This window comes from Microcebus murinus, chromosome 12 (assembly GCF_040939455.1).
Source record: "Microcebus murinus isolate Inina chromosome 12, M.murinus_Inina_mat1.0, whole genome shotgun sequence".
NCBI classification, from domain to species: domain Eukaryota; kingdom Metazoa; phylum Chordata; class Mammalia; order Primates; family Cheirogaleidae; genus Microcebus; species Microcebus murinus.
In genome coordinates this window covers 62,559,347-62,587,156 of record NC_134115.1, presented here as the reverse complement: position 1 = coordinate 62,587,156, position 27,810 = coordinate 62,559,347, and the positions used below count along the sequence as shown (strand labels likewise).

General features: G+C 49.1%; 1 protein-coding gene across 1 annotated transcript in view; it reads right to left on the bottom strand.

Annotated features, from left to right (window-relative positions):
- Positions 1–6,647: 6,647 nt before the first annotated feature.
- Positions 6,648–27,810, bottom strand: part of COL15A1 (collagen type XV alpha 1 chain) — a 102,408-nt gene continuing 81,245 nt past the window's right edge. The window contains exons 30-43 of the mRNA XM_012769013.3: positions 26,469–26,537; positions 26,319–26,360; positions 23,826–23,871; positions 22,294–22,374; positions 21,814–21,863; positions 21,600–21,701; positions 20,635–20,779; positions 16,777–16,841; positions 15,313–15,441; positions 15,109–15,168; positions 14,299–14,358; positions 10,151–10,336; positions 8,744–8,859; positions 6,648–7,750 (exon numbers count right to left, since the gene is read on the bottom strand). Of these exons, the coding sequence (XP_012624467.2) occupies positions 7,537–7,750; positions 8,744–8,859; positions 10,151–10,336; positions 14,299–14,358; positions 15,109–15,168; positions 15,313–15,441; positions 16,777–16,841; positions 20,635–20,779; positions 21,600–21,701; positions 21,814–21,863; positions 22,294–22,374; positions 23,826–23,871; positions 26,319–26,360; positions 26,469–26,537 (1,365 nt within the window). The 3' untranslated portion in view covers positions 6,648–7,536. The remainder of the gene's footprint in view (positions 7,751–8,743; positions 8,860–10,150; positions 10,337–14,298; positions 14,359–15,108; positions 15,169–15,312; positions 15,442–16,776; positions 16,842–20,634; positions 20,780–21,599; positions 21,702–21,813; positions 21,864–22,293; positions 22,375–23,825; positions 23,872–26,318; positions 26,361–26,468; positions 26,538–27,810) is intronic.

Sequence of the window (27,810 nt, the reverse complement as noted above, 5' to 3'; positions counted from 1 at the left end):
TCCTGAATTCTTTCTCTTTCCTCCGTTGTGAAGAGCCACCTTAAGCAACTGCTGACAATCATCTCAGGTGGGCTGATGAGTAAAAAGAACAGATTCTAAAAGATTAATTAGGTCTCTCAGATTCTCGGAGATTGGAGTCCGGCAACACTGGCGTCTCAACAGACCGAGGACTGCGTGCCCTCTCCTTTCTGACCTCTTTAACTGCCAGAACTTCCGCCTTTCCCCTCGGGGAAGGTAGTAGGGCCTTCAGCCAGGGTGGCGGGTCTAGAACCAAGTCTTGCCAGACCATAATGTAGGGGATCTGATCAGTGTGGCCGTGGTGGCCAAATACCACCCCTTTTACCTTTTCGATCAAGGAGGCATCAAACGAGCCCTCCCTGGGCCACCCCACTCCAAACGTGGGCCACTCAGCCTCACAAAGGGTAACAAACTTTCCCTTCTTGACCTCCAGGGACAGGTTGTGTGACCTTGCCCTGACATCTTTAAAATGGCCCACCAGGATGGACAATGGCATTGTTAGAGCCTGTCCCATGGCTAGTCGATAATAGGCGGATGTGCAAACCGATATTCCACAGTTGGGGCACTGGGGACAAGGATCTGAATCCCTAGCCTTTCACTCCCTACGGAGGTAACGGCCGTGCCCCTCCCGCACTAGCCACTCCTGGCACGGGCGGCAGGAGATACACTGTGTGCTGCCAGCCCATGCAGGGGAATACTCACCTGGAGGTTCTAGTCGCCCCTGCAGATCTTTTCATGGGTCCCCTGATTTCATGGCCCCAGCCCGAAAACCCATGCAACCCTGATGGGTTCTCGGGCTGAAACCACAGAACCCAGAGACTCCAACAAGCCAATGAGAGATGTCACACACACACACACACACACACACACACACACACACACACACACACATAGAAAGCCGGCGACAAACAAAGCAGACAACAGACAAGTGGACAGTGAGGTAAACAGACAACCTAACCTAGTCCAGACCTACTCCCCGGTCTCCTCCTGACTGAGCCCTTGGCTACAAGGTCAGCTCCGGAGTCCAAACGGGGCCAGAGGACGTCTCCGCCTGGCTCCTACCGGCGACCCACCAGCGCGTCCGCCTAGGTCCTGTGCCGGCGTCCTGATTCGGGGTCCTGCAAGGGGATTCCGCGTCCCTTGCCCAACACCACACCCGGCTAGTCCGGGGTGGATTTTCACACTCCTCCCTCAGCCCTGAATTCTATCCAGTAGTCTGTGGGGAAGGCAAATCCCGGACGAGCCCCCAAATGTTAGGGACCGACCTTCCACAGCCCCACCGGACAGAAAAGCAGAGACATCGAGGATGCAATCACACAAGAGGAGGTTTATTTTCTGGCTAGCCAGGGTCCAAGCCCCAGAGCACCAACACAGTGGCCACTCTCGCAGGCAAGGACCTGGTTCCCTTTTTGAGGCCACTGAATCCCTGCAGGTGACAAATTGGTGCCTGTTGTTACATTTGGAAGTTCATAAATATGAAAAGTCTACATTGAAAAGGACCGAGAGCTCTTCTGGGTGCTGTCAGCATGTGCACGGGTCTCTATGAGCAACCCCAGCCCTTCCCGCTCCCCTCTGCCGCAGCCCCCCCACTCCCCCATTCCCCCATTCCCCCACCTCACCCCCCCACCCCCCGCACCATTCCACTGGGTTCAGCCTCAGGAGGATTTGCAGACAGGTTGCAGGATATCCCGTTATACCAGGCTCCTACCTTCCAGAAAGTCCTCAAGGTTTCTGCCTGGCTGATGTTCTTCCTTTTTTTTAACAGTGGTGCTGCAGGATGTTTTTTTCTTTTTCTTTTAATTATTTTTATCATTTCAATAACGTATAGGAAGTTATTGTGAGTTCAAATTGTTATCTTGAAATAAAATCTGAGTGGCTTCCTGCTATGGCATTAAGCCTGATACAGCAGGTTGGGGCGCCCCGCCTATACATTTTTACATTCTGATTGCCAGGGTCCACATCTCTTTGCCAGAGAACTTTCTCTGGCGACCTGAATGCACTCTGCCTGTAGGCAGGCCAGAAGTACTGCGATGCAATGCAGCCTCCCTTCCTCCCCCACTTTTCAAGACTGGGAGGGGGGTTGGTGTATAAATACCACAGCACCCTTGTCCCTTAGGTGGGAAACTGAGGTGCCAGGCTGCACTGGCTCCCAGAGTTCCTAAGTGGTGAGGACACTCCAGATCTAGTCACCCTCAGTGGTGTCTAGATGTGCCCTTTTATGTCTGCCTTACCTTCCCCATCTCACTTCCCTGTTCCCCTGCTGGTGATTCCTGGGACCGCCTTGCATGTAAATTCTGCAAATGAGTGTTCATGTAAAGTAGAACCCAAATCAAAACTCGGAGCATGGCAGGCTTTTTAGAAAGTTCTCTCTCCTGGTATGGCCAGTGAACTGGAGGAGGAGGTGCAGTGGAGGGCGGGAGAGCAGCATGGGGGGCGTGAGCCGCAGGCACTGGGAGGGGAGAGAGGGGCCAGCACCACATACAGCCATGCAAGAGCACCCCAAAATATTTAAAAATATTTTGACATTTAAAAAATTGAAGTAGTCCTCACAGAACTATCCTTACTTTGCTGAACTTCCTAGCACTTATTTTACGGTTTATTGTTGGTGGTGGTGGTGTTACTATTACTGCTACTATGAAGGCACTCAGTCAATGTTTGTTGAATAAATGAGTAAATAATGAGTAAAAAATGAATAATGAGTAAATAAATGACTCCTGGGTTACTGGCTGGCTGGTAGTGCCACTAATTGAGAGGAGGGCCAGAGGAAAAGGTGCAAGTCTGGAAGGAGAGGAAGGGTAGCAGTTTGCTCCTACCCACATAGCAGATAATAGGGTGTTCTGGATCCTTCTTGGAACTCAGGATCTGGGGCAGGCTCTACGCAGGGAGATAATAAGACTATTTAACGGTCAGTGTGGCACATGCTCTTGTCAATCAGAAGGAATCCAGCTCTCATGTCAGGACTGAGTCCTGCATCTCCTGCTGAGCCAGATGATAACATTTTAGTTGTTCAGCTATGGACAGCAGGAGCAGCAGCACTTGGGGGCTTGGGACTGTGGATACTCACCAACAGCAGGCAGAGTGGTACCGGTTTGTATGTGCTGAGTCACAGCCCTGGCGTTAGAGATGGCAGAGCAACTAGGCACACTGGAAGACACTGTCTAGCAAGGCTGGAGGAAGGATGCCCCCACCCCAGCCCAGCCCCTGCTGAGAGACACCTGGGGCAGGCCAAGGATGGTGAACCCTGAATGGATGGCCAGGACGCTGTTCTCAATGCTTCCAGTAAATTACCTCCATGGAGAGTAGCTTCCATTACTATCCCTATTTTAAAGACATAGAAACCGAGCTACAGGGAAGGGTCAAGTATACAGGATGACTTTCAGTCACTTGGAGATTTTGGGTACCTTGCCTGGGATTCCATGGCTAGTAGGTGGCAGAGCCAAAATTCAAACCTCTCTACACTCACCTGCCCTGTAAAGTGGAGTACAGGGTGAAAGGCAGAAGGGGGAATCAGCGGGTGGCTATTGAAGAGTTTCGAGGAGGCTCAGTGGTGTCTTGGTGGCCCAGGAGCTCAAGGGGTAACCAAAGAAGTACCTCCCCAGCTGCCAGGTGAGCAAGCATCACACACAGGTGCTTGTCCCAGCTGGTGGAGTTTCTCAGGAGTAGGGCATAGAGCAGATATGAAAAAGATTTGAAACAGTACATGGTGTTAGAATGGGCTTGGCACATTTGAAAAGTGAGGACATCATGTATCTTTGTACCTCCAAATCCAAACATGATCCTGGGTACAAAGTTATCATTCAAGAAATATTTGTGAATGGATGAATGAATAAACAAAAGGTCTGCTTGATCTTTCTCAAACGTGGATCTGACCCTCATCTCTTACCCGCTTAAAATCTTTCCAAGGTGCCTCACTAGTTGCAGGATAAAAGCTAAGAATTCAAGCTCAGCATCATCTCACCTCTGCCTGTCATTCCACCACAATGTCCCCCACACTCAGCCTTCCCTGCTTCTGTGTGCTGTGTGTGCTACAGTCTATTTTCTTGGGTCCTACCAACCTTCTGTGCCCCCCTTTTCTGGTCGTTGCAAACCCTCATTCATTTTGGGTGGAGGAATTTTTCCTTCTGCATAACTCATCTCTTGGGGGCAGGGTCTGCCAATCACAGTCATGGGCACAAGACACAAGTGGGACCAGTCAGAGTCCATTCCAGGAATTATTGTAATCCCAGAGGGAAGTGGGAGTCTTCTCTTTCATCTGTGGCCACTCTCTGGGGTGATGGAATAATACAAGCCCAGAGCTGTCTGCAAACACCCCTGCCACATGAAGGAATCTTGTCCTTGGTTGGGGGAGAAAAGCCATGTACAGAGAAAAGGAGAAGCCAGCCAGCCACACACACACACACACACACGTGCACGAACACACACGGAGAGAGAAGAGGCAGACTAAGTTTCCATGTTGCCATGTCGACATTGCTTGAGTTTCTACATCCCCCAGCTTCCCGGTTTCATGAGATAATACATTCCTTTCTTTTTTTTTCTGGCTTGTTAATTTGAGTTGTGTTTCCTTTATTGACCAATGCTCAGCTATACTGGATTGCAACAGTTGTCTCCTACTTACACCCCTTACAGGTCCAAGTGACTGTGCAAGCCATATGAAGTCCAAAGGACACAAGAAATTTGAGGGCAGCTCCTGTGGCCCATTCTTCCTGTTTCTTCAGTTTTTCTTCCAGCTACACTATGTGACCACATTCAGGTTGGTGGAGGGATTCTCTGGGATTCTCTCTTCTTCATGCTCACTGTCCCTCCCTCTGTGCCTTCTCTACCCTGCTCCTTTGTACCCTCCAAGGGTGCCTCCTCATGGGGTCTGGGTTGCAGCTGTTTCTGACCCTCTGGTTCTGTTGTGGACAGGGGACTTTGGATGCTGCAGCCTTTAGACCTTGAGGTCTGCAGTATGGACTCAGGCCGAGTCTCCAAAAGACCTCTAGCACTTATAAAATTGAAACTTGTGGCAAATCTCCCCTCTCTTATCATGCTGAGACTGTTAGTTGGCTTCCCAGCCTTCAGGTACATTCAAGACTTTCAGGCGTAGGGTAGAATGAAGGCTTGCGGACACTTCAGCCTTTGTGTCTCAATTGTGTGCAAGGTTCAGACGTTAAAAACATCAGGTGCTCCGAGGGGGAAGCACGATTAAAGGCAGGCAGGTCCAGGGGAATGGGGGTGGCCATTGGCAGAAGGGCCAGGCCAGGCCTGGAGTGGTGAAGGCTTCCCGTGCACTCGCCCACCCACCAAGGGGCTGCAACATGGACCTGCGAGATGGGGCAATACACGCTGGCAGAGGGGCCCATGTGGCTTGCCTAAGTGACATGAGGACACCAGGTTGATGGTCTCTGGCATGTGACAGGAAAGCTCGGTGAAGGCTCTCGATCACCAGGCCTAAGATTCTGGCAGTCATTCTCAGAGTCTGAAAGGGGCTGGTGTTGGGTGATTCAGGGGCCCCTTTTGGGAGGCCTGGTCAGCCCTCCTCCAGTGCATGAAGAGGCCTGAGCAGCCAGGGAGTGGACCTCGACACCCTCTCCGGGGGTTAGTCTCCCCGCCAGGTCCCCATCCCAGCCTGCCCCTTCCATGGCTCTGGGCCGTGTATGGGCTCTAACTAAACCGGGCAGCTGCCCTGCATGGCCCCAGGAGCCCTCTGTCCCTTCTCCTGCAGCCCCTCTCCATGCCAGTCACCCCCACCCTGTCACTCAGTGGGTGGGCACGTCCTCCACAACCCACCTCCGGGGCTTTCCGGCCTATAACTGTCTTCATTCCATGACCCATTAGAACAATTCTCACTGCTCTTCCATTTATGAAGCCCCTAAGTGGAGGTTCTAAGCTGCTTTTTTTTTTCCCTCTTTGATTTCCTTCCTACTTCAAGGACTATGAGGGTGAATTCAGTTAGCTGAGTTTCTGGCCACCCCAGCAGAATGGGAGGAAACATCCCAGCACGCCTCTCGCCTGGCAATTATGTTTCTCCTGCAGGGTCAGAGCAGGAGCCAGAGAGTCACAGGCGTGGAGCCGGGAGGGAGGAGAGGCAGCCTGGCACGGCGGCTCCTTGGGCAGATCTGGAGTGAGACGGAGCCTGAGCCTGAAGCCAGCCCTGCCACTCACCAGCTGTGTGACCTGGGACAAGGAACTTTCTAAGCCTCAACTGTTTTTGTTTTTGTTTTTTTTTCTCATTAGTAAAGTGGAGGTAAAAATGCCCACCTTGCAGAGTTACTATGAAAATGAGATGGGATAAATAATGAGTCTGATGGTTAATAACTGGGAGCTGATATCGTGCTTGTCTTATCCCAACCTCCTTGAGAGAGAGAGAGGCAGACTTGCCCAAAGTTATGTGCTCAGATGGCGGCAGACTCAAGTTCATCCTGTCTCCCAGTTTGGGGCTCCTCTGCCCACCCCACCCTGCCCCCACCATGTGGGGGACCACAGGCAAGAGCAGATGGGCATGATGGGAAAATCCTTCTGTTCTCTGCTCATCGCCTGAGGAGAAGCACAAGTGGCAGTGACAGGATTAGCAGCCCCACCCCAGGTCAGCTTCCACATCGGCAAGGGAGAATAAAGGAGCAAGGGGGACAAAGTCAAACAGAAGAAAGTGCCCGGAAAAGATGTTTTTATGTTCACTTACATGGAAAAAAAAATCAAGGTATACAGCATGAAGATATATGTTTCTCAGAAAATTCGTCTCTGTGAACCTGTTTGTCTCAGTTGCAGCTATAGTTCAAGACTTTCCAAATGGAAGTCATAAAATCTTGGGGTGGGGGTGGGGAGGAGAGCCACCAAGAGAAAGTAGTAATTATGTGCTATTTCTTTTCTAGTTCCAGATAATTCGGAGTTTCAACTTTTCCGGCAAGTCAGAGTTATATAAACAGATGCCATACTAAAATATGATTGTGTAAAAATACAAAACTCCTATAGCATGATTGCAATAATATTTTAGGGGGAAAAAACATTAAAGTCTGGTAATATCAGAAAGTACAAACAGGATCATTTGAGCAGTTCTGTTTCTCTGTAAGAAGACCAGTTGCAAATGATGGATGTGTGGGAAAGAAAGCATTCGGTCTGCACATAACTTAGAAAGGGGTAACATTTCTAAACACTGACTTTGTAAGAAAACATGAAGGACATCTTAACACTCAACAACAATGGTTAAAAGGAGGAAGTAGCTTTCTGAAGGATGCAGTGGGCAGAATGCCATGGCCTTTGTCTTCAACTTGCTCTTAACCTGTGCCGGGGTGTGTTCACACTGCACGGGGTTTCCTGCAGAATCTAGCACCGAGAGATGGATCAGATTTCGTCTTTGATCTGAGTCCTTTATGTCTTCAGTTTTGAGTGTATTGAGGTATGTTTTCTTTGGTTGCTCTTATGATGAATGTGTAATTAAAAAAAACTGTAATATTTACAACATTTAAACATTTTAGATTTCAGTGTCAGCTCTTCACATAAGAAAAATCTGAAAACTCTTTAAGAAGCATGGGAAGATTATCACTTCCTAGCATCTGTCATGAAGCTGTTTTCGATGCATAGGACAATGAGCCTATTAGCGCAGCTATACGTCTTCTGGTCCAGGATCTTCCCCGAGCTCAGCGGGGAGGCAAGTCCTGTGACGGCCATGTCTGCGGTTCGCCACGCTTCACAGTACTTATCCACGAGGCGGACCCCGTGGGGGCTGGAGCCATGCCAGATGACCTTCTGGGGCCTAAAAGGTAATTTTGTCATATTATTTTTTGAGATGACACTTCTCTGTCGTATATGTCGATAAGCAAAATTGGCATAAGTCTGGTGAATCGAACTCCTTAACCCTCCACGGTCTGATGCCAAATAACCTCTCTGTCCTCACTGCTTTTCCAACTTTCTGAACACATAATATTCCAGCCATACCCAGCAGTCATTTTCAAATCATATCCTCTGCTTTTGTGATTCTAAACCTGTGTTTCTGAGGTCCCTTAGTCTGGAGTGGCCTCTCTTTCATTTTTAGACCAGTGAGTGACTCCTTTGCACCTTTCGAAGGCCAATAAATGCCTCCTCTTGCAGGAAGCCTTCTCTGATTCTTGCCTCCGAATCAAAATAAAAATGAATATTTCCTCTACACTACTATCATATCTGTTTCTCCACTTACTGATGATAACATTCTGTCTATAATCATAGTTAGCCTGTGTCTCTATATACTGTGAGTCCTGTAACAGTAGGGGCCATATAGGCTTATATTACTGTGCCTTCCAGGCCCGCCATCAGGCCTGGTATAAAGTAGACACTGAGGAAAGATTTGCTGAGTTGTTCTATTCTAAAAAGCACTCGTAATTTTCAAAGATTTCAAATGAAACTCACAGTATAGAGTTACAGGATCACCGGGAGTTGCATTGCTTACCACTCATTCAGTGCCCTAGGCATGCTGTACATTTTCACACATATTCATTTTGTTTGCAGAACAATCCTATGGTATAGGTATGATTATCTTGACCATTTGACAGGTAAGGCAGCTGAGGCTCAAAGAGTGGAAATGCCTTCCCGAAGGTCCCATATTGAGCTAGAGGACCTGGGTCTCCTGGCTCCAAGGACAGGGCTTTCCCCACGGCCCTGTGCCTTTATGTTGCAACAGCCCAGAGGGGCAGCTGATAAAGGCAAGCGATTGTCAGGATGCCTCCTAAAACTACCCATGATATCGTATTAGAGCATTTCCACCCTCACTTACCAAGAAGGATCTGTCATCACGTCTCGGCCATCAAAGGAGTAGATTGGAATGTGCGTGTTGAACTGACCTCCATGGCCAGCAAAAATCGAGTCCCAATTATTAAAAAGTACTTGGCCCTATAGAGACAAAACGCCACATTAGAATCATTGTACCATCAGCCTACAAATGGCCTATTTTTACTCATTCTCCAAAGCCCAGATGACACCTCACATTGAAGTCCCCAGCCCCAATCCCAGAGCCTGGACAGAGTGGAAACTCAAGCAATGTTTATGGTTTGATTTTATAATCCATCCTCAAACCCTTTTGCTTCGACTGTCTTATTTCTTGAGGAAACGACTCTTATCATATGTGTGTACAATGCTCTTCCCATCAACAGTATATTTTAGGGCTTTCTTTTATTATTGTTATTTTAAAATTTTTGTGTGCATGTACTGAGCTTTGAAATTGTACCTGGTCTTGTGCCAGTCTACACTCTGGGTGATATGGAGATGAATCTCTTAGTTCTTTTCCTAAAAGAACCTGGTCTCTAGTGGAGAGATCCAAGAACAAAAATAATTCCAGCGGGAGGTGGAACAGATCCCTGGGAGAGGGGACAGGAAGTGCTGGGTACAGGGACAGGAGGGAACAGGCCAGCCTCAAGGTTCCACATTGGAGTACTGGGGCTGCAGGGACTGAAGGGGCTTGGCGTGCCCTTGAGAGCGAGTTACTGCTCAGGAGCCAGGATGTGTGTGAGCAGCAACAGAGCTCTCCCTCCGCAGCCTTGAAGGAGCCTGCTATTTCCATGGTATATTTGAGGGACCTTGCCAGGCCCTGCTTTACAAGAAGATGGGGCACAGAAATATCTGCCGGGCTTTGGAAGCTTAGACGCTCAGAAAACACCAAACCAGGGTTCAGGACAAAGTGCCTCTGCCCTGGGACCAGTGTCCCCCAGCTGCTCTATGGTGCCGCTCAGCTGATACCCTCCAGAAGACGTCCTCAGGTGGGACCAACAGCCTCAGACGCAGGAGTCAAGGAAACTAATGCTCATTTGCAGTGACTGGGCAAACTGCTTTCTTCCTCTGAGCCTCAGTTTTCTTATCTGACAAACTAAGAAAAAAATAACTCCTATTTTTATTGGAGGTACCTATTAAGAGTATAAAGTGCTTTGTAAACAAGGAAAAAGCCCTATATAAGTGAAAAATGTTAATATTGTTATTTTTCCTGTGTGCTCCAAGAGTCACAGACCATCCAAGCAGGAAGGAAACAGGCCCAGAGAGGGAAAACGACCTGTGCAAAGTGGCACAGCCAGTTGGGGGACAGCTGGGCCTGGAGCCAGCAGTCTTCTGATAATGTCACGGATGGCAGATGCCCCAGGCCCTGCGGGGGCCAGTGTATCCAGAAGGCAGCGGGAATCGTACTTGTTTTTACCTTGAGGTTCACTATTGGAAGGCTGTGTCTCTCTGCTTTCCGCACGACTGTGGAGAGATCTTGCAAATGGGAGGATAAGAACGCTCGGTAGGTGGACAACAGTCCCGCAGCCCGGGCCTGCTGGAAGCACTGAAAATCAGCTCGAATGTCCCCAGAAAACGGCATGTTCAGAGCAACCAAGTGCAGCTGGAAAAAGTGAGAGAAAACAGAGTGCTGTTAGACTCACAGGCAAACTCCAACCCCCGTAAACATCTCTCGTCCGTAAGAAGATCCTAGACTTTGCAGGCTGGGAGGCACGTGGAGGTCGTCTTATTCAACCTCTCCTAGACACTGGGGTTGCAGTCTCTGCTTGACCACCTGCGGGGAAGGAGAGCTATGGTCTCCCAAAGCTCAGCCTGTTTCAGCTGTCTGAACAGCTCTAAGTGGTAGAAATTTCTCCCTTCGATGAGAAAAGCAAAACAGAACACTGTTTGGACCAAGTAAAGCACTTCGGAGATCTGAACGGATCTGAATGCAGCCCGCAGGCTGTATGTTTGAGACTTCTGGGGCCACCCCAGCTCAGTTTCCAGCAGGGTCCTGGGTCCCAGAGCTTCCCCAAGCCGACTGCCTGCTGCCCTTTCTTCCGTCTCCTGCGTGGGCCTGTGGCTGGTCACGTGAGGGGCCCAGGGAAAAGGTGTCAAAAGGAGAAGGACGTGACATGTATGATAAAGACTTCTGGGATAGACCCTCTTGGGAACTAGGGGTCTACTAGTGATTCTAGCCTCACGTCCCTGTCCTCTTGGTCAGCAGCCCAGACCAAAGCCATTCCATAGCCCGTTTCTCCGCATATGCTCTCCCCAAACCCAGCTCCCTCGGCTGCCCTCTCCCCCAGCCCTTACTGCCACACCCTCGGGAACACATTCTATAATCAAGGGACACGCATCCCGTCCTCTTCAATCTTGTCTCAGGGATAGCTTTTATCTCATCCACTTAGAGCTGGGGAGGGCTGGTGTGGGACCTCAGCCCAAGTTGCCAAGAAAGGAAACTATTTTTAAATATCTTAAGCCAAAAGACCTGAGAGGAGCCTTATGTGGTGAGGCAGGAGGTGGCCAGACCCGAAGGAAGCCTGCGTGTGCTGGTGCAGGCCTGCATGGCGGCCTTCTCCTTCTCAAGCTTCCAGCCGGATGGCCGCGGCTGGCCACGAGCCAGGGTCCAGGCTGCTCCACACAGTCCTTGCGTGTCTCTGGGCGTTGTTCCCCATGCACCACTCCTCTCCTTCCCTGTCCCCACACAGGACAGATGCCCAGCCTGCCGCCTCCCCAATTCCCTCTGTCCTTATTCATCCAGGGTTCTGCCTTGATCACCACCTAGTCCTAGATTAGTCCAGGTCAAGCAGCACCACCCCCACCTCCCACCTTCCCACCCCTCCCCAGACTGAGGCTTCCCCACCAGGCCTCGAAGGGGCTCCACATTGCCTCCATTAGGGTGGGAGGGGGCTTCAGCGTGCTGCCCAGTCACCACCACCACCTGCAGGCCACCAGACTTCTACCCCCTCCCACACACACACCCTGGCCCTCTGATGCCCCTGCCATTGGCTGCGTGCCCCTACCCGGTCTTCCTCCTTCTCATGCATCTGGAGACTCTGACACCTGAGGGAAGGGGCCTGTGGTCTCATCACCCTGCAACCAGTGCACTCCTGGGGCTACAGCAAAGGACATTCACAAGGAGCCTTGATGGAACGAGGCTTCCCAAAGTCAGTGGCCACCTAAGAAAGGCATGGCCACACCTGTAATCCTAGCACTGAGAGGCTGAGGCAGGAATTCAAGACCAGCCTGAGCAAGAGTGAGACCCTGTCTCTACAAAAAGTAGAAAAATTAGCTGGGCATGGTGGCATGCACCTGCAGTCCCAGTTACTCTGGGGGCTGAGGCAAGAGGATCACTGGAGCCCAGGAGTTTGAGATTGCTGTGAGCTGTGATGACACTACAGCACTCTAGCCTGGGTGATAGAGAGAAATCTTGTCTCAAATAAATAAATAAAAGGTGCGGAGCAAGTGCAAGGCATCCCCGCCAAGCCTCTAATCCCACCCCTTCCACTGCTCCTTTAAGGAGATACGGAGAAATGTCTGCAATTATGGCTGTTTCTGAATGGAGAGATCAGGGGCTTCTATGTTCTCATATTTGTAGTTCTCTAATAGCTGGAACATTTTTATAATGCATGTGTATCACTTTGATGAAAACAATAATGTTTCAATGATCAAAATGTTAAAATGGCTATTTTGTGGGTGGTTGTAATTTTGGTAAAATTATAATAGGTAAGTTACTCTTTTCTTCTCCCTTCTTTTCAGTTATTGTCAAAATTTTCTATAATGTATTACTATTGCATTTGCAAAATACTATAAAAAATTCTTTAGCTACTGCCCCAACTTCTTTGGGGGCTTTTGAAGGGTTGCCCACACTCACCTCTCCCTCCCCTCACCTCCCATTTACCCCTCCACCAACTAGGATCTTCTTGGCCACTGAAATGCTGTGCTCTAGTTTCTAAATTTGAAGGATACCTTTTAGTTCTTTTTATGGATTTCCTGGCAGCCCTGGACACTGCTGGCTGCTACCTTGCTTGGCATCTTTCTTCCTCTCTGGCTATGGCTTCCCAGTTTCTTTCTCATATTTCTCCTATCAGTTCCCTTTTGTTTTTGTTCCAATAGTTCGATCCCTTTTCACTGCATAGATTCACTTTCAGGGTTCCTACCATCCCTGCGACAACTGCCTGGCTCATCTCCAGACCGGTCCCACTGACGGGTTTCACACTTTCATATCCTACCCCTTCCTGGTAGTCTCCACGCAGGTTTCCTCCGGGCATCTGGACTCACCATGCTCCAGTGGAGTTCCCCTGACGTGAACAGTGGCAGTACAGGAAACATGTTTCTGATGTCTGCCACACCCATGTCTGGTTCTTTGAAAGTCCCCCCACCCCCCAGTCCTTGCTGCAAGGAGTGGCCTTAGGCCTTCAACCTCTTTCCCCTGGCTACCCTCGACTGGGCAGGGAGTGGGCATCTGACCCTAGAGAGACCAGATAGACGATCTCTCCCAGGGCTTTGAACTCAGCCAGGTAGTATTGGGCTCTGCAGCTGTTGGATCACAGAGTTGGGGCCAGAACCATGCCAGGTCAACCCATAACCTATTATGTGTGTTGGGTCAGAAGAAAGACCCTTGCAGAAGGCAGCCTGCAGAAATAGTAGACTAATGGCATTCTTTCTTGCCATTCAACTGAGTTCCATGAGGTTCCTGCAATGACTTGAACAAGATCTCTACTTTAGCTAGCAAACGAGTGGAATGAGAGTTTCTAATCTCTCCAATGAGATGATCTCTGGAAATGAAACTGTCGCCGCTCTATTACCCTGCAGAAACCTGGCTATCCTTTCTGACCTCTCTCATCCTCACTGCCCCATAGCCAGCCAGTGATCCAATCAGTCACTCCTGCCACCTTCGTGTCTCTCCAGTCTACCTACTTTTCTACATGCTCACGTCTGTGAAAGCACAGGAGCCACCTCACCAGCCTTCGGACGCCTGTTCCTGTCCCCTCTGATCCATTTAACGCTATAACGAAGGGAATTTCTGAAATGCCGACCTTATCATACCTTCTCCAGCTTCACAGCCTCCGGTAGCTCCCCTGTGCCCACAGGAAAAGGTCAAAGTACTCAGCTTAGCTCTCAGGCTCTTGTTGACTAGCCCTTGCCCCTTGCTGACTTCTGCAAACTAAACTTCTTCCTCTTCTGCCTTGAGCTTTACTCCTTCGGCCAGACAAACATTTGCAGTTACAGGACTGCACAGTGCTTCCCCTTGCCTCCGTCTGTTCCATCTTCCCTCTGCCTGGAATCCCACCCTCTTTCTCCAACCTGGCTCACTCCTGAACCCAACTATCCTTTAGGTCTTACTTAGAGGTCACCTCTTCCAGGTAGGCTTCTTTGGCCCTCCTTGTACACCCAGCATCCCGTGTTTGCCTCACTCAAACAACTCAGCACGCAGTTGCATTGTAAGTCTTTATCTTTTGTTTGCCTCTCTTGCTAGCCCACAAGCACTTTGATGGAAGAGACTGTGTACTAAGCACAGGCCCCAGCACAAAACAGACTCACGCTCAGTATTTGCAGAGTCAATGCATAAATCATACTTACAGCAGGCTTCTCATAATTGGCACTTGAAATAGGGTTCAATGGAGGCTGAAGATGATGTGGCTGTTACGTAAAAGAGGAAAAGAAAGAGTTCTGAATATGCATTCAATCTGTTCTTCAGAGGATGCTGAGGTGCAAGTGCAAAGTTTCTTTCTTTCTGTTTTTTTCCCTAGAACTGCTACATGATGGGGAGCGAATGCAATGTTTCTCGAGAAGATACTTTAAATAGTTCGTCATTGTCTCTAACTGTGACTCTGAACTGTGAAGAGATTCAGGCTCAAATGAAAAAGTCATCCTCAGAAAGGGAGGGGATGTTCTCAATACTTTGAAAAACAGCACTGAACCAAGAAAGCAGAAGACCCATGCTTAAAAACCAACTCTCTCTTAACAGAGATAGCCACCTCTTCAAAGCCTCAGTTTCATCATCTATAAAATGGGTACCTGCCTCAGAGGGCTGCCTGTAGGTCTAAAAGATGGATGTCAGTTGGCCATGTTCTCATAAGGCAGAGAGTGTTACAAAATTAAAGGAATCTTCTCAGTTGCTTATGCCAAACAATGATTTCACAGAGGAATAAACTGAGGCCAAGAGAAGGGGCCGCTTGTCGGGGAGGCGTCAGCTACTACATGGGAACAGCAGGTCTCCAGCCGCTGGATCCCTCCACTTCTGTTGGGACCTGGTAACTTCTGCGTTTCCACCAGATACTAAAGTGTGAAGAGCTGGCTGCCCAGTTGGAGAGCATGTGCTGGAGACCAGGGGACTCTAGAAACCCTGATGAGTGAAGCAATGAGCCGCAAAGCAGGGCCACTACTCACGTTGCTGGAAAGAGCCGGCGGTGGAGGGCTGTCGGCAGGAAGGGGGATCAGTTCTCCCAGCTTTAAGGAAAGCAGAACATTGAAATGAAACATCAACTAGAAACTTGGCCTATTTTCAAAGCAGAAAAATGGCATTGACAGGAGTAGACGATTATTTTTAGAGGGTATTTGGAGGCAGTTTGTTAAAGGAAGTTTAGGAATTACCTGTAATTTTTTCCAGCCGTCTCTAACGCGAATGAAAAACTCTGTGCTGTCCCTAAGGTAGATGAATGTTCCTTCTATCACCAAATGTGCTTTCTGCAGCATGTCGTCCATGTTGCTGAAGGTCGTGACCTGTCAGATCATTCAAATTCCAAACACCGCTGTTATCCTCAGAGCAAGGGGACAATTTGACAAACTGGCCTTTTGTACAGTCAACTACGAACCACCCCTCACGTTCAATAACAAGGCTTATCGTGTCATGTGGAGATGTGGATATTCACTAATAACTAAACGGCATACTTTTTGATGACATGTATTACTTGGAAACACGAATCTAAATTCTAATAAATGAATTAAAACTAAAAAGGTAATATTCTGCGAGTACAAAAACATTTAAAAATGGTCAACAGAGTTGTGTTTGTTGGGTTTGGCATTAGCAAAATCACTGGTAAGTGCTGTCCCTTCCATTTTTTAAAGCTGCGTGTGGTCCCGACATTGTTAAGTGGTGGCATTTCATGCTACTCTTTCAGGAATTTCAAATTTATTTCCATTTGGAGTTAGAACTGCCAGCAGGTGAGCAACTATACTTAGGTATTAAATCTTTTTTGCCTAGCTGGGTAGTTACAATATTAAATATATGGTAGAAAATGAGGGTCTGTAATTTCTCTGCCTAGAAAGCTGCCAAAGATTAGACAGTCAGTTGGCATACCTAGGAGCAGATATGGATACTGCAAAAATGTATTGAGTAGCATCAAATCTCAAAGAAATATCTGCTAAGAGAGTTTTTATTTTTCATTTTCACTGAGAAAGATGATACAAAAATTAATTTTCATTTAGCCTTGAAGATAATGGCTTTGTGTATCAAAATGGCTTAGAAGTCCCCCCCAGAGGAACCAAATATCATTGGCTGGACAGTTCTCTCTTTTGGCAGCCAAATTTTCCAACTAAAATCCAGCAAAGATCGAAGAGCATTCTACTCCTGACATCCTTGTGAGGTATTTGTCCAGCTTTTGTGCATTCTAATGATCCTGGTGTGTCATACCTCGTTCCCATGTGCTGCAGAGTAACAAATGTACAAGGGACATCCTTTGGCAGAAAAGACAAGGCTGAACTACCCAGGTAAATATGACCAGCACAAGGACCTGTTGTGATACTGTTTACACTCTTGGGCTGATGTTTTTGGATATAATATTATATGATTATTTTTTGTTTTAGCTTAGTCAGTTAAGGATTCGAAGGGTAGAACTTAAATAATAAATGATTTTGCTTCTCATATAATAACAAGTGACATATATTAAGTCATATGACATCTGTAATAAATTCCCTCTACTCTTTGTGGAATTGCATCAATTCTACCGTCATGGAGGCTAATTCTGAAAGGGTACCAGGCCCTAAATGCTGTAGCCAGAGTTTTAAGTAAATCCATCCAGAATGGAATGATGAATACACATTGATAATGACACTGACCAAGTTTCTGGATCCGGGGAGTCCTGGCTGTCCTGGAGGGCCAGGTGGGCCTGGAAGGGCCACAGCTATGACAAAGCAGAAAAGAGAAGTTACAAATAACTGTCCTCTCTGAAAAATGCCTCAGGTGTCAGCTGATCACCATAGCAAAGTGTTTACAACCCCACTCACAGTGCTACAAAGCGTCCCAACTTACGGCTGCATCTTGGTGGTCTGGACCCAGCATATATGGACCGGTTTGAAGAAGAGCTGGGATTCTTTGATTGTCACCTTGGTTCAAGCCATGCCTAAGACTTTTCAGTGTTATAAGTGAATCAATTCCTTTTGTTGTGGTGGCTTGTGAAAGCCAGTTTCAGTTGAGTTTTTTGTCACTTACATCCAAAAATATCCTGACTCATACAACTTACTTCACCCAAGAGACAGGCATGTGACTACCAAACAGGAAGCAAGCCCAGAAAGAGGAAGAGAAGGTGCTAGGCGGTGGAAGGGTGCCAGAGTGGTTCAGGGACAGCAGCCCTGGCCCTGGGGCCAGAGACATGGACTCAAGTCCCGGACTTGTCAATTCCCTGCTATGTGTTCTTGAAGAAACAGCAAGCCCTCTGAACCTGTTTCCTCATCTGCAGAATGTAAACAGGCATTTCTTCTTCCCTGGGCTGTGGTGAGAACTTACTGCTTTGCAAACTATACAGCATTCGACCAGGAGCTCTTAGCTTTTGAAGAGTCACAGTGCCCTTAGAAATCAAAAAAGGCTATTGCCCTCTTCTCTTGACAAATGCACATACTCAAGTCTACAAAAAATGTTAGTGGGCTGACAGATCCCTGCAGTACATGCTTGCAGTCCGCGATTCCCCGATCGAAAAGCCCTTACTTTAGGCAAACATAAAGAAGGGTTATTACAACTATTCCTTTGTTCTTCTTCTATCTCTCCAATCCCCTGTCCCCTGCCCTCAATTCTGCAAAGCCCTTGGCAGAGTTAAGGATGTCCTTACAAGTTCCAGTAAAATCATACGATTCTTTAGGTCATTGCAAGCAAGTCTTCAGTTCCAACACAGGACTTGAACATCCATACCTAGGTGGTAAATAAACATCTAGTGGATAGAGGGTCAGAGGACTTGGACTTCGATCCCATCCATGCTTCCTATGAGTATTAGTGACTTTGAGAAAGTCTCTTAATCTCTGTGAGCTTCAGTGTCTTCATCCATGAGATGGATTTTATAATGATATCCATTTCCTCCCCTCCCAGGGTTGCTGTGAAGATGCCATGGGCTAACCGCTATGAAAGTGTTCTGTGAACCGTGACTTGCTGCCATACATTATGCGAGGGGCGATGCTTGTTCAATGCAGCAAGGCATCCTGGGCCCCCTCGTGCAGTGCTGCCGTGGACGACAGATTCTCTGCATCCTGCACTCATGCTGTAACGTGCCTCCACCTCCTGCCATCCTACTCCTCCCTCATGGCTGTGGGTGCCTCTGGTTTTATCCACCCAGCCCCTTCTTCCTTTGCAGGACCAGCATCCTCATCCTCTTCTCTTAGGATCTTCCCCTTCACCTCTGCAACCATTTGGTTCCAGAAAGAGCTACCATGTTCTCATGTGATCCTACCTCCTGGTCACAGGTGATCTTTCCAAGGTTGGGAACATGGCCCAACACAGGCCAGTGAGAATCCTTCCCAGGGACTTGCCCCAGCCCAGGACCTTTCAGACTACAACTGAGAAAGAGCTTCAAGATTTTGAGCTGACAGTAGACGCTGTAAGTCGCCAGTCACCGTATTTCCCACCATGCAGAGGATATGGTCTGTGGTGAGGAGGCATGAAACCGGCACACAGAGAGAAGCTCAGACAAAGATGGCCAGTGAGTCCAGACGGGGGTAAGTCATTGGTTCTGGCTGTTCCTGAGGTCCAGCTGCATGTCCCCCCTTCCCATGAGCTGATTGTCCACTGCCTCCTTCATGGCCAATAAATTTCCCTTAGAGCTACTTTGAGTTATGTTTCTGTCACTTGCAGCTGAAGATCCAAGGCTAAGCCAGGTGCAGTGGCTCATGCCTGTCATCCCAGCACTTTGGGATGCCAAGGTGGCAGGATCACTTCAGGCCAAGAGTTAGAGACCAGCCTTGGCAATATAGTGAGACCCCATCTCCACAATAAATTTTAAAAATTATCCAGGCATGGCTAACAGGTTTAGCTGTAGTCCTAAATACTTGTGAGGCTGAGGCACAAGGATCAGTTGAGCTCAAGAAACTGAGGCTTGCAGTAAGCTATGATTGTGTTACTGTGCTCCAGCCCGGGTGACTGAGCGAGACCCTATTTCTTAAAAACAAAAAGACCCTATTTCTTAAAAGAAAAGAAAAGAAAGAAATCCAAGTCCAAGTCAAAGCCCCAGCCCCAAAGTCATTTCCCATGTCAAGCTCTCCCTGAGCCCCAGAGTCTGTAGGTCTCTTCCCAGGTGTGCTGCCACCATACCTGGCTCATGTCAATCCAAACAACAAAAAAGCACGCAGTTATGCTATCATTGCTACTATTAATATTACTGTCTTCCACGGGCATAGTGGAAATAAGATAGGCCTTGGAGCTATACTGATCTGGTTTCTAATCATGTTGGTGTCACTTATTAACTGTGTGAACTTGGAAAGATTCCTAATGTCTCTGGGTCTCACTTTCCTCACCTGTAAAATGGAGATGCTGATACTTTAATTGAAGGGTTGTTATGAAAATTCAATAAAATACTGCAGTAAAATGATTAGCAAAATGCTTGGCACTTGATAAATGCTCAATAAATGAAGGTTTTTAAAATTTCACTCATTTTGCATTTGAGGAAGTGAGGCTCCAAGGGGTGAATAGATTTTTACATAGAGAGTTACAATCAATGCTGTTCCTTAAAGGAGGTTCTTAAGTCCCTAAGGCCTTGACAAAGCAGCAAGGAAGTTTCCACGCACACATGAAAAGATGCACAGCACCATTAGTCATTAGGGAAATGCAAACCCAAACCACAACGAGATACCACTTCACATGAACCCATTAGGATGGCTTAAAAAAAAAGATATAATAAAGATAATAATCTTGGTGAAGATAAAGAGAAACTGGAACCCTCATACACCATTGGCAGGAATGCAAAATCCTATGGCTCTTTTGGAAAACAGTTTGCCGGTTTCTCAAAAAGTTAAACATAGAGTTACCATATGAGGTTACTCTATGTTTCACTCCTAAGTATGTACCCAAGAGAACTGAAAACATACGTTCATATGAAAACTTGAACACGAATGTTCATAGCAGCATTATTCAGGTAATCAAAAAGTAGAAACAACCCAAATGTCCATGAACAGATTAGTGAATAAACAAAATGTACATCCACAAAATGAAGCATTATTCAGCCATAAATAAAAAGAAGTACTGATACATGCTATGCCACTGAATGCACCTTGAAAACATTATGCCAAGTGAAAGAAGCCAGAAACAAAGGGCCAGATATATGATTCCATTTATATGAAATGTCCAGAGTAGGCAAATCCAGAGGCAGAAGGCAGATTCATGGTTGCTAAGATCTGGGGGAGGAGTGGGGAAGAGTGGAAAGAGCGTGACTGCAAATGGGACGAAATTTCTGGAGTGATAAAAATGTTCTAGAATTAGACAGTGGTGATGGCTGCATGACCTTGTGAATATATTAAAAATTACTGAATTGTACACTTTAAATGGGTGAATTTTATGATGTGTAAATTATATCTCAATTAAAAAAAAGAAAAGAAATAAGGCTTCATCCCAGAAGCAGCCCCGTCAGACAGTGCGGCTGTGACACATGACCCAGATGCGGTGACCCGGGGCACACCAGTAAGGGCAGCGGGAATGATGGCACTGCTTACAGAACTGACCTGCTCCCAGGATAGCTGGAGGTCCTGGTGGTCCCGGGGGTCCTGGTGGCCCAGGGGCACCAGGTCTTCCAAAGCCAGGTGGCCCAGGCAGGCCAGGTACACCTGGGGGTCCTTGGGGCCCGATGACAGCCTCTCCTTTCTGGCCCTGTCAAGGCAAGCGCACAGTAAGGGTAGAGAAAGCACCATTCATCACTAGAAATCCCATGTTGTCCTTTCAGGGGGACATCTGTAAGAAGGCAATAAATGCCAGCTATTGCTGCTATTATCCTCAATCTTGGCACAGTTCAAAGGGGAGTGAGGCCTCAGGGGCAGCAGCCCCGTCATTATGTTGAATGCCACAGAGAACCCCAGCAAGCCCTGGAGTCAGAGGGGACCTTGGAGACCATCTAGTGTAGACTTTGTACTTTACAGATGAAGAAACTAAGGCCTAGAGAGGGAAAGGACCTGCCCAAGATCACAAAACAAAAGGGAGGCCCAGCTACAAGTAGAGCCCTGATCCTGGCTTTGCTGGTTCTACCCTCATGCTGAGCTCTGGAACCAACGGTCAATGATGTTGCTATATTCTTGTTGGGTCTCATCCTCGGAAGACCAAGCCTATTTAGGAGTGTCTTCTTTGATGAAATTTCAGAAGAATCAAATAGCTCCTCGAAAAATATCTCGCTCATCTTCCATTCTGCCTTCATTATATGATGTGCTTACCATTAATAACACTTTGTGTTGAGCGAATTTTCCACCATTTACATGAATAAAGCTTAGTGGCTTGGAAGTTACCTAACTGCACGTAGCCTTGCCCGCCTCACTTCCCTCCCCATTGATCACGAGGAGAGCTGGCCAATCCCCAAGTCCTGCCTCTAGCTCAGAGTACAGTGACTGACCCTCAGCTCCTCAAATGCCTAGTCCTTCTGGGGGCTTCAGGCAGGGCCGTAAGCCTGCGGGGAAGATGGTTTGTAGGGGCTGCTACTCACAACTAGGCCTGGGTTTCCTGGCAGGCCTGGAGGCCCAGACACAAAGAAGTTGTCGTTAGAGTCTCCGTTTTCTCCTGGGAACCCCCTGTCTCCATTCTCCCCCTGGAAGCAGAGCACATGGGGATATTTCAGCAGGAGTGGGATGAACTTGGACTCTGACGTAAAGCCGAGGCACTGGAAACACAGGCCACATGTTTAGTAGAGAAATACTCGCCTTCAAGCTATTCAGAAAATGTCTCAGGTAAGCCGGATCAACCGGAGGACCTGAAAAAGAAATACTTTGTAAAATTCACAATCATAGTTTCAGAAATTTGAAAACACAAGTCTCCAAGCTGGCCACCATGGTTATTTCCCAGTGGACGTGACTTGCGTTGGGTTGGCTCACAGGGTCAGCTCTGCGCTCAGAGGCAGAAACGGGTCCTGGTCTGGGCCCAGCAACCCAGACACTGCGGGGTCCTGGGTGAGCCCCCAGTCCTCCTTGGGCCTCGTTTTGCACATGAAATATGAACGGCTGGAAGTTCTGGTCGCTCTTGCCAATGCTCCATCTTGGACACGCAGGGCCCGTGACTGGGTCTCGCTAGACTCAGTGGAGCTGGGTGCAGTCAGGGCAGTAACCGATGAGTCTCACTCTGGCTCAGCTGCACTTCTCAGGAGCAAAAGTCAAAGTCGAGATCTAGCACAAGGGCTGGCATACCTGGTGGTCCCTGCGCCCCTGGGTCGCCTTTTTCTCCTTTTGTGCCGGGAAGACCCCAGGATCCTTTTTCTCCTTTAATGCCTGCCACCAAACACACACATTAAGAAAAAAATAGTGAAAAATCACCTTCATTTTACATAAAACCTTTCTGAGACAAGTTTTCAAACTGAGCCCCTTCAGCAAAGTCTACTCAAATAAACAAAGGCTTGCTGAGAATTCAGCGGGTCTAAAATCCTTTGCTAAATGATGAAGAGGGCAGAGGCAGACGCATTAGATACATTCCTGACCTTGAAAAGCTCAGTCTTGCCTGGGAGACAGACGCTGCACGCAAGGCAAGAGACACGTGCTGTCGCTGAAGTACCAGCAGAGCACCGCGAGGCCCAGCAGGGGCTACGACGGACTTTCACTCGGGTGTTGCCACGAGTGTGGACTGGGGGTCCGCACCAGCTCAATCCCCCTGTCTCGTCTCACCGAGGCCTGTGAGGCATGGTGGCAGATGGGGAGGAGAGGGACTGCCCAGGAGTGCTTGCACAGGACAACTAAGGGCACTAAGCACCCCACTCACAACGTGGGGAGAATGCCCGCTGTGTGGTGACGCACCTCCCTGCAGGTTAGTGGGGACATCGTTCCTGTGGGACTGGCCCTGTCCAGCCTTTACACAGGACAGCGCCCGGAAGGGAGCCTTTCAGGAGATCAGTGTCTGGGAAGGGAAGCGGCTCCCTTTCCCCACCTCCGTGGGTGGGATGGACACTAGGCCTTTGAGCGCCTGATTCCCTAGAGGCATGGCAGGTCACCACTTCCCTTGAGCCTAGAGTTGGGGTTGCAAAGCGCAGATGAGGTTTGGGGGCTCAGGCTTCCCCAGTGTGGAGGAAGGAAGGTGCCATGAACACGCTGGTGTTTCCTAATCAAACACTCCGACCCAGTGCTTCTCACACTTGGCGAGCACACAGCTCACCCCGCAAGGGTGTTAAAATGTGGGTTCTGATGCAGCAGGACTAGGGAGGAGGGAGGGGCCCGAGTTCTGCGTTTCTAATGGGCTCCCGGGAGACGCTGATGCTAACTGGTCCAGGGACACTTCGAGGAAAGAGTCTTCTAAGCTCCCACAGCCCTTCCCTGGATTAGCTCTTGGCATATTACACTATTACTGCTTTTTACATAGTTTTCCTTAACAGACTCCAAGGGCCTGGGAGGCAGGAACTGCAGGATTCAACTGCCTCAGCCCAGTGCGTGGGACGATATCAAGCAAGGAGCAGGCGTCAGCGAATGTTTTGTGAACAGATGAGCACATGAATGAACAAGCGGCACGCTTCCTGCTAGCGGGAGCCCCAGCCAAGATGGGCAGGACAACAGACATGAGCTGCCCCGACCACAGAGGTGCCCAGCCCCACAGCCACTGCTCCCACCACACCCGGTCAGACCTTCCTGACCACCAGTCTGTGCCCAGCAGCGGGCAAATGAAAAGCCCCTTCCTCAGAGGTACTGGGGTGAGGCGATGTCCCAGAGAAACACACAGTGGGGGAGGGCGTGTGTACCGTGAAAGGTGATGAGTTCTGGATTCCCAGGGTGAGTGGTGCCAACCTGCGAAGAGAGGAAGGTATATCAGACACTGCCGACCCTGCCCTGGCATTTGCACGCACAGGCGGCCACTGTGTCAGGGGCATGTGGCAGAAGAGGTGATGCCGCAGGTTGGCTCTGCACTCCCCCCCAAGCTCTGAGCACCCCAGCATCCCCAAAGGCACAGACACCCCAGACTTTCAACCAGGAGGCCCATCACGTAAGGGGCCAGGGGGACGGAACTGGGACCTATGGCCGACAGACTCGGCAGAGGGGAAGCCCAAAGCTTTAAGACAACAAATCGTGGCAGTGTTGGTTTGGCCAAGTATGAGCATTCCTGGCATTCTTTCTTATCACTGAGCACCGATTCATGTGAGAGGTCAGGCATCCCAGCCAGCAACGTGCCCAGCCGCGAAGCTGGCCCAGCCGGCAGCTTTGCTGTGTCCAAAGATGAGTGCAATGAACAGGAGCCAACAGCAGTGGTAATCAGTAAAGGAGGTTATCATTAGGTTGGGGGGCTATTCCAGACTCCCCATTAGGTGCCAGGGGCCTGGGCTCCAAGCTATTTTATATAATATTCCTTCCAAGTTCTTTCCCAGATAGCTGCACTTCCTTATCTATTAAGACAAAGCCACCTGCAATCCGGCTTTTTCCCAGCTGATAGGTGGAATCTGAGTGGTCTATCTGGCGCCAGGGTCCTTCTATGCTTACAGTGGAGGGTCACAAGCTGCTCAGGGGTCACTAAGAGGAGATGGGAGGTGGGGAGGGAATCTTCCAGAAAAACACTGCTAAGCCAAGGATGAAGGCTGCAGCACCAAGTCGCCATCTCGTAGTCATGCTGATAAAGTTCCTCCACAGCAGGCGCAAGGTGTAAATTGTTCGGGTGCTGGGAGGGGCTGAAACCAGAGGGGGCTCATGGAATGCTGGACGTGAGAGGAAGCATTTCTGTCTCAAAAAGCCCATTTTGAGAGCAAGTCAGGAAATGCCCAAGGCCCAGCTCCCATGATGTCCAGCCAGGCAACAAGAAGTCAATAACTCACCAAAAACATTCTAAACCCACCTTTGGCTTCTTTTATGCAATTCCATGGCCCCCACAGGCCCTGGTTACTGCAAGGGTCCCAGCACGGGTCATGGTAACTGCACTAGCATTTTTACAGCCCTCCAAAGCCCTTGAGTGCTGTCCCATGGTTGGCCCATTTGTAGCCTGAAATCATGTTAGCTGGGGTGGTGGGGTGGCTTCTGGCCCTAACCCACGGTGGCACCTGGAGCCAGCCCTATTCCTGCCTGGGCTGTGGTCTCTCCTTCTGTACCATAAGGAGGTGGGATGCACTAACACTCAGGAGGACTGCTCCGGCTCTGATGGCCCATGTTTCTCTCCAGGCCATGGCCAGCAGGCCCTTTAGTCACCTTAAAGAGGCAGGTCCTGCCCTCTGCCTTCCAGACCAAAGCTCCCAGGCTCTGGGCTACAGACTGGGATGCCTCAGAGTTTAGACATGGACAGATGTCTGGGAAAACACGCAGCCAAACTGCATCACTTTGAAGCCTCTGACCTAAGCCTCATCATCACCTCCAACAGGCATCAATTACGGACCCACTTCTAAATTGTAACGTAAGAGCTCCCGAGAGCAGAGACCACGCCCGTCTAGCTCACCCCTGTGTCTCCAGGGCCCAGCAGAGCACTTGGCACTCAGTGAGCACTCCATAAATATTTGTTGAATGAATAAGACAACGATTATGCACGGTTTTGTGACTAACATCTGCGCATGGGGCTCACCCTCCTCGGGTTTCCCGGCAGAAACAAGACTCTCGTAACATGGGTGAAACCCCAGGGACAGCGCTGCTGACTGGCGAGGGGACCAGGCCAGTGCCTGACCCCTCGGAATCGCAGTCTGCACTGCTGCCTGGTGGTCAGGAGACACGAGCTATGGCTCCAGTTCAGGCATGTCCCGCAACCTTGGACAAGCAAGTGAGCTTCTCTGAGTCACAGTTTGTTTCTTTATTATGAAGTGGCGGAGCTAATCCCGGCCTGTTGGAGTTGTGTGCTGTACAGTAACATGGTTGTTGGGAAAGGACAGAACATAGCTACAGATTTTAGCCCAAAGTTCCCAATGCATGGCCAGGGGTTAGTATTGCATTTGTTCCATCTATATTTTTAAGCAGTCTTTTTTTTTTTTTTTTGCTAATTTTGTTCTGTTCCAACCATGAAGCTCACGTGGTCACAAAGACACTGATTTTTTATTATCTTAAAAGAAGAACCCTGACAGTGTGTGCACCCTTACAAGATCCATTATATTTCATTGCCATGATCTGTAATCTAGAAACTTCTAGTCACTTAAAGGTCTAGATGCAGGTGACAGAGACATGAGAGAGGACATTCACTGATGCAAGTGGCCCAAGACAGAGGCTAATCTTTTTCTGCGAGGTGCTATTTATGCCAAAGCCTGCTCTTTAAGGCAGTGACTGCTACTTACTGGTGTTTTGCAGTGTGGCCGGACAGGAACTGGGAAAACAGCCTGTGGGTGGTGAGAACAAGAGAGGTGAGGCCATCGGCACCCTGACTCCAGCTTAGGCCGCCCCGTGCCTGACCCCCCACGCAGGTCCTCCCACCCTTCCCAGCTTACTCCTTTGATGTTAATCACTGCCCCAGGTGGTCCAGGGGGACCTGGAGGACCAGGTAAGCCAGGTGGGCCCTGCAGAGAGAAAAGAAAGGCCATTCCTGAGTTCAGGTTGTCATGAGTGCAGGAGCGGCTGCAGGATACTTCCCCCAGGATCTGGGAACACAGCAAGGAAAGGAGGGTCCCCTGAAGCCACTTCTCCTTCAGGTGGGCCCATCCCTTCCACAGGGCATTTCTACACTCCTTACCCCACTGCATCTTCACAACAAACCATGGAGGAGACAGCAGAGCAACAAGTATTGTCTCTGGTTAACACATGCAGATAACTAGGCCCAGAGAGGGGAATGACTTGCTCAAGGCCACACAGCAATTTAAGGCAGAACTGAGATCTTAACCCAGATTCAGACTCCTGGAGCAGTGCTTAGTTGCTATGGAGCCTACGGCCTGTCTATCAGCAAATCTCTAATATGAAGCTGGTTCAGGTGGGGGACCCCCCCACATGATAGGGTGCCCAGGGAGTGTCTCAGAAATGCAAAATTAAATGCAAAACTCTTGTTAGACAGCAGAGCCATTTTCAAAGCCAAATCAGCCTGGCCTTAACACCATGCACCATTTTCTCCTTCAAGCCCAGAGGCCTCAGAGCAGGAGACCGGAGGCTCTGAGGGGCAGGTGTGAGGGGTTGAACCCATGCAGAAGCCGTGCTGACCACTCTCAATGACAGCATCGGTGTCTGGCTTACCTACCAGGCGCAGTGGGCTTGGTGAGTGGGAGACCCCTAATGCTTCAGTAAAATTGTATGTCTGGATTTCTGGGCATACAAAGCAGAGACAGAGTAGCACAAACAGAAGCAGCAATGGACTTAGAACTGTGTTTGCATCTTGCTTTGGTGCTTATTAGCTAGGGGACCTTCTGTGTGTCTTGACTTCAACAGGCACCAGTTTCCTCTTAAGTCTCATGTGATAGCTATCACAAAGGCTAAATGAAATATTGTCCTTTAAAGCACTTTGCATAGTGTCTGGTATGCAGCAGCTGCTCAGTGAACACTGGCTTCCTTCTCCTGGCCCCTGGACCTGCTGATGCTCCAGTGTTGGCCACCTTGCGAGGCCCCACCCAAGTAGCTGGGCTGCCCTTGGCATTGACTCGAAGAATGGACTGAGCCCCTAGTGATGTGAGTGATCTCTGGGACTTCGTAAAGGAGGGGTGAGTCAGATGCCCTGGGATTTGGAACCACATTTTGTGAGCATGCCCAGGATGCTTTCTCCCTGTCTCCCCTGGGATCTGCAAGAGGAAGCGTATGCCCCACTAAGGTGCTACAGGGACCCTCCTGAGAGTGAGCCGGAGGACGGGG